Raw genomic sequence first — 6,500 nt, 5'->3', positions numbered from 1 at the left:
AAGGAACCGTCGCATCAAGCAATCGTCGAGTACTGCGAGAGAGCGCAACTGAGCACGGACGCCCGTCGACTGAGACCGCGTTAGCTATCGGAAAGAGGAGAGGAGGAGAGTGGAGGAGAGACGCACCTGTGCCGACGCCGCCGCCGCCGTTGCCGCCTTGTTTGTAATTTATTAGTTGAAAAGTTCACCAGCAGGGGAGAAATTGGCTCTAGGCGATTGGACCCGACCAATAGGAGGCACCCTTCCCTTCTGGTCCGGTCTTTCAACGTGCAAGGTCTGGCTTTCTCCGCTGCCCTTTTCAGCCATGCCGAAACGGAAGACGCCCAGAAGGGCGTTGATCCGACAGTGGACACTTAACTCACCATGCTACAGAATAGACGGAGAGACCGTGTTCTGTCAACCGTGCGGAAAAAAGGTGAGCCGACGAGTTTTTACGTGGCGTGAGTGTTTCATGTGTTATTCGAAACCACGGCCCCTCCATCAAGTGCGCTTGATCCAGGGGCCGTGGTCGAACTCGAAACTATGCAAAGCTGTCCATCGCGCCTCCTTGGTTGGCGCCTGGGCGTCATGCCCGCTATTCGCTGCTATTGCTTTTTGTTTATACTACCCCTTCTTCTGAGAAAAGAAAGGAGGCACCTGTGTATTTTGAATACGGCAGACAGTGTTCCTTTCGGCATTTTTTCAAACGTTGGTTATTTTGATTGCTAGCGTTGTTTATAAGTTCTAAACTTTCAATACCATTGAGATTATTGAAATGAAATATTTTAGATACCTTGAGAAGGACATTCACATTTTTATGTACCGTCCCTGTGTGCTGCGTTAGGTGAAAATCCAGAAATTTCTTAATCAAACGAGCAATTGATTGGTTGGTACTGAAGGATGATGTTTCAAAATTAGCGCTGATGAACGGAGCGCGTTTTTAAGATATGCACTGGACATCCGTTAAATCGAAGTCCACCTCGTAGCTACTCGGTTAATTAAAGGCAGACGGTAGCTAGAATTACCGAAGTGCGCCACTCTAAGTTAGCACGCAATTGAATCTGGTATCTTACTCCCCCGCCGTGCCACCGTGAAATTTGGGGTATTGACGGCGCGCGCCGAGTCAGTTGAACAGAACGTCATTGGAATCTCACCTTGTTTTTCAAGTACGTTTTGGTGGTATGACACGCGTAGCAGCGCGGCGCTCAAGTGCAGTTATACCATCAAATAGGACGCAGGGGGGGTGTTCGAGCGCTTCTCTGCGGAAGTTAGAATGTTTATTCATGCTTATCGTATTTATTTGTCTTCTGTTAGCATGTCAAGACGCGTAGTATATGCTAGCAGCTTATCTGCGCTGTGATGTTGAATATACGCTTCGTATTTAAGAAATCCTAACGCATTTGCGCAGATTCCTTGCGAGAAGAAGTACAACCTGGCTCAGCATGAGAAGACGGCAGGTCACCTGGCAAACCTTAAGCGGGACAAGCCCTCAACATCCAAACAGTCTTTTTTGACAACAGCCTTCAAGGACGACCGGACGAGCGCTTTCAACGTTGATTTGTGCGAGGCCCTGGTGGCCGCAAACATCCCTTGGACCAAAATTGAAAATCCCGTGCTGAAACAATTTCTACAGAAATACTGCAATCACAACGTGCCGTCTGAGTCTACTTTGAGGAAGAACTACCGCCGGCCTTTGTATGAACCGACATTAGCAAGAATCAGAGAAGAGCTTGGCGACTCCTGCATTTGGATTTCCGTAGAAGAAAAAACAGACGTCAAAGGGCGCTTTGTCACTCACTTTCTTGTTGGGAAGCTTGCGGCGCACAAGAAGACAAGGGCTTTCCTCGTGTGTTCGAAACCTTTGGAGAGAACAAATGGGGAGTCTGTAGCATTCTTTGTAAACGAATCCCTAAAGGTTCTTTACCCTACAGGAGTCGAGGCCACCAAGGTTCTGTTGCTCTACACAGACGCTGCAGCCTATATGCACAAGGATCCCCTGAAGGCCTTCTACCCGCAGATGCTCCATGTCACCTGCCTAGCGCATGCGCTTCATCGTGTTTGCGAGGAACTGAGCAAGCACTTCACTAACGTCAACGAGCTTATTGGTTCAGCCAAGGCCGTGTTCCTGAAGGCACCCTCTCGCATGCGCGTCTTCAAGGAGATGCTGCCTGATGTGCCCCTTCCGCCAGAACCCGTCGTCACACTATGGGGAACGTGGCTAGAAGCTGTTGAGTACTACAACTGCTACTTTTCGGTCATCAAGGGCGTGATCAACGGCCTTCCAACTGACGAGAGTGTTGCAGTCACAAAGGCTCAAGCTGTCCTCTCCGTGAGTAGCCTTCCAGGAGTCCTCGCGTACCTTTGCGCCAACTTCACGTTTTTAGCGGATTCTATCAAAAAACTTGAAAGTGCGGGAGAAACTCTTGTTACGAACGTTGCGCTAATTCTCCACGCACAGGCAAGAATCGCCACCGTTCCCGAAGGACCCGTAGCCGAAAAGGTACGTGCGAAGCTGCAATCGGTCCTGGACAAACGCAAGGGGTTTTCTGTCCTTAAAGAAGCTTCAGAAGTCCTTGCTGGTGAGCACTGTAGGATTCCAGTGTGAATTAACCCATCGAATCTTCCCAAGTATAAGTACGCACCAATCACATCTGTCGACGTCGAGCGTTCGTTCTCTGCGTACAAACTCATTCTAAGCGACAAGAGGCACAATTTTGAACCCGCAAATCTGGAGATGCTGGTAGTTACCTATTGTTTCTATAATTTTCATAGTGATTCTTAAACTAGGTTCCGCGTTCTGTCGAAACACAATTCTTAATATTTATATTTCGAATTAGCGTATGTGTATTTGGCAGTGTTGAAAGGTCTTGTCTGTATAATTAAGGTGCCTGTAGAAAATTGCTAAAGTCTGTACGCAAGTTCTCACATAACATGTTAATTTTTTTAACAAACCTTGTCTATCTTGCATTAATTATTTTCTTTCTTTATTGTAATTTAATTGCGTCAGGCAGACATAACTTTGCGCTTTTATAAATCAGTATTACCATATTTCAAATATTGTTTCTCCTGCCTGCTTCACAATATGCGACGCTTGAGTGACTTTCGCATCTGAACATGTATGTAATCAATGCGCTTGTGAAATTAAGCCTGTTGATCGCCATTAGCCCAGAGGTATTACGGGGCCATTCCACTTCTAAGGTCAATGTATAAAACTTGTTATGAGAGAAAAATAAAGAATTGAATTGAATTGAATTGACCTGTTACTGCCATTGTGGCCTCATAGCAATGACATTTTTGGATTTCCTGTCGCGCTTACAGTTCGCTCACGTCTTCACTTGAAATTATTACCATTTATCTAAAAATTTATTGCGCCTATTTTATTCTTCTTAGTGCCTAAAACGTTGTTTTTGCCGCATATTTTTGGCGCCTTAAACGTGCTTTTTTAGTGCCTAAAAATCCTCCCTCTAGTTATCATATATAAGGCAGGTGTAAACGCACACAAGCATCGCTGCATCCCATGCAAAGGGAGAAGAGGGCTTTTAGCGCAGGTATTGTCCTCCGAGCAGCACAAACTGCTTTCTCCAACGAAGTCTAAAAACGACGCTCCAGGTGAATGACTAGCGATTCAATGGCCGTGTTGACGCTGTTATCAAACATGTGTCGGTTGGTTGCCCCAAAGCATAGACACACCCTCACGGAAAATTGACAAAGAAGCTGCATAGCTAATCACGATGTGACCTATGTTATTTTAGGTAAACTTACACAGTTAATTAGAAAAAAAGTTTTTTTTTAATTATGTGAGCGTAAAGCCAGGAAGAAGAAAAATAACAAATTGAAATGTTACCGACTATCATGGAAACTGGGTTGTCGTCGCAACATAACTTATGCGTGAAAAGCGGACACAAGATCCCCGCAGAAAACCCTTAAAGGGCTGGGGAAGAGCTTTTCAAAAATATTTTGCTGGGGGCAATACCTTATGGTTTTCCAGACGCTGAATTCGAAAAACATGTTTATTTTATGTGTAAATACACCCAAACCATTTGTTTCGTCAAAACAAATGACCCTTGCCCGCGGGCGCGGTGAGAGCCCTGGCTGCCTTTCGCGATTGGCTGGCGGCAGCTGACGTCATATTCGGAAGTTCAGGCGCTGCGGGGACTGCTCGGCAAGAAGATCTCATTATGTTCCCGTTCAGATGCGGTCCAGAAGGTCCTCTGGAGAATGGAGGGCTCACACAGTCTTTTTTTAGAATCGGAGAGGCTGAGGGAAATATAAAACCAACAGGTTCACTCGCGGTGAGCTTTAGAAAGGGGCTCTCCCCCGACGACTCATGGCCGACTTGTTTCTCGGATCCAGGGAAGTTGCGTTGCGCAGATATTGGTTCGCCGCTTTCAGTACCAGCGCTAGTCAGAGTTCCTAGCACAATTTTTTACCCACCATCATCCCTACCCTCAAATGTGGAACTTTGTTTTTGCATTTGGACAGGCGGCAACAAGCTCTGTGCAGCGGCCTGCGATGCGCACAGCCAGCGCGGCCGCCGCCGGTCGCCGCGTCGCGCAGAGGTGCTGGTGCCGGGTCGCTGCTCGGACGGTCAGCGGAACGTGGATTGCTGCACATACGCATGTTTTAGAATAGGGGAGCCGAACGTTGGTCGCCCCCCCCCCCCCCCCGCAAAAGCTAGAGGAACCCAAGCGCAGCACGCTGGTCCCCGACGAGCTTTAGAACGCCTTCCCCAACTGCTCCGGCCGGCTCAGGTTGCACGGATCGCCGCTATGTTGGGAACTTTAGGCTTAGCAGCATGGAAGATCGCTGCTATCTCTACAATTGCGAATGACTATCGTTAACACACTTTTTCACCATACTATCATCCCCTTTCTCGCATGTGGAACCTTATTCCTACATTGATAGTCATTCTAGCGATCGGTGCTGTGCTAATTCTTGCGCGCAGGTAATGCCATCCATCGGCCTCTCGCCGCATCTCGTGCTCGGGCAAGTTCGTTTGCTGCCGTCGACGAGCCTCCGCGACCGGTCGGCGCTCCGCATCGCGATACAGATTCGATCACCTCTTTCGAAATCACCTTGGATGACAATCCCTAGCACAATTTTTTTACCACACTATCATCCTCTCTTGCACGTTTACCTTGCTTTTCGCGACAGCCTTGATTCTGGACGGCAGCGAAGAGCGGTCGCTGCGGTCGAGCCGTTTCGTGCGCCGTACGGGCATGTGCGAGTGTGCGGAGCGCTTCCGCGCGCAGAAAACGCTTCATGCTATCAGCTTCCTTGATTTCTTCTTAAAATCTAGCTATTCAGCTAAGCTGTCGTCACAGCCAACAACGTTGATCGGGAAAACGAGCAAGTTCGGGAAGCCCAGAGCGCCGTGGTCCCACAAATTTTCTAATTCCCTTATAATAATGGATAAGGAACTTGGGGTACCTCCGTATTTGTTTGAGCCCGTCGCTACGCGTGTGAAGCACAGAGCACCCGACGACTCGGCCGGCCCCGCGACTACTCGTGAGGCAATGTAGTAGCCACGGGCGCTCGGGTAGGAAATCTCTTGTATCTAGGAGTCGCTTTAGGGAATCACACAGTAGCATTACGGCTAAAACTTGATGCGGAAGCAACTCTAGACAATGATGATTAATAAAGTGCAGATTACACGCCTGCTTAATTCGGAACTTCGCCAGAAAACTGGGACAGAGCGAAGCGGCGGCGCACGTCGCTTGCCGTCTTCCGAATATGACGCTACTTCCGGTTGCTGCCTCTCAGTTTCTCGCTCTTCCGGCGATGCGGCAGGGAGCAGTGGGCGGGGCGTAGAGTCACTTTAACGACGATTACCGCTGTCCCCAAGCTAAAAATGACGAAAAAAAACTTTACAGGCATAAACTGAACAATATAATAATTGTAAAAAGTAGAGTTTTGACCGGTTATAAAAGCGCTTAAGTAGCCCTTTAAGGCGGGAGCGCCAGTGACAAAAGGCTGAGGGCCTCCTCGAATTATCCAGTTGCGTAGACTAACTACTACTAAATAACTACTTCCAGGGGCGAATGTTTGCCGCCAGCGGAAACCGCCATTTCATCGTTTTGCCGCCCAGAAGTTGCACCATGACGCCATGACGCGATCAATACTAGGTTCAAGGCCACGCGGAAAAGTTAGCATTAACCTCCATCAGTGGGCCAACAATGTGGATTGTACCAGGATCAGCGGCATTGTCCTGTGAAAGCGCTGTTAAACAGCAACAACAGAACAACAACAAAAAAGACATCCCCCTCGCGAGGGGCACGATCAAATGCACAGCATTTCCGAGGGGGTGCGCCGGCAAGTCGGATCTCTTGATCGCGGGACCCGTGTCGCCATCTTTTGGAAGCGCGGGACAACTTGTGGCGCTTTCGAAACAAACGAGAAATGAGTGAAGGATATAAGGCGCGTTCGGTGCATCGAAATCTGTGTCGGTTTCGTGGCTCGGTCGGTTGTGCGCCGGGCACCTTGCGTTCCGCCCGCGGCGTCATGGGTTCGAAACCGGGCGC

The 6,500-nt window shown here is 48.7% G+C and overlaps 1 protein-coding gene across 1 annotated transcript; it reads left to right on the top strand.

Moving 5' to 3' along the window:
• The first annotated feature begins 219 nt into the window (after positions 1 to 219).
• On the top strand, positions 220 to 3,171 carry LOC144157748 (uncharacterized). The gene is made up of 2 exons (XM_077688521.1): positions 220 to 415; positions 1,388 to 3,171. Exons 1-2 carry the CDS (start codon positions 305 to 307, stop codon positions 2,582 to 2,584), a joined length of 1,308 nt encoding a protein of 435 aa, XP_077544647.1. The 5' UTR covers positions 220 to 304; the 3' UTR covers positions 2,585 to 3,171.
• Positions 3,172 to 6,500: the final 3,329 nt, after the last annotated feature.

The sequence above is a fragment of the Haemaphysalis longicornis genome, unplaced genomic scaffold (assembly GCF_048455015.1).
Source record: "Haemaphysalis longicornis isolate Haplotype H1 unplaced genomic scaffold, Haemaphysalis longicornis Haplotype H1 scaffold_10, whole genome shotgun sequence".
Lineage (NCBI taxonomy): Eukaryota > Metazoa > Arthropoda > Arachnida > Ixodida > Ixodidae > Haemaphysalis > Haemaphysalis longicornis.
The sequence above is the reverse complement of the archived record's forward strand: the minus strand, read 5'-3'. Positions and strand labels throughout refer to the sequence as shown.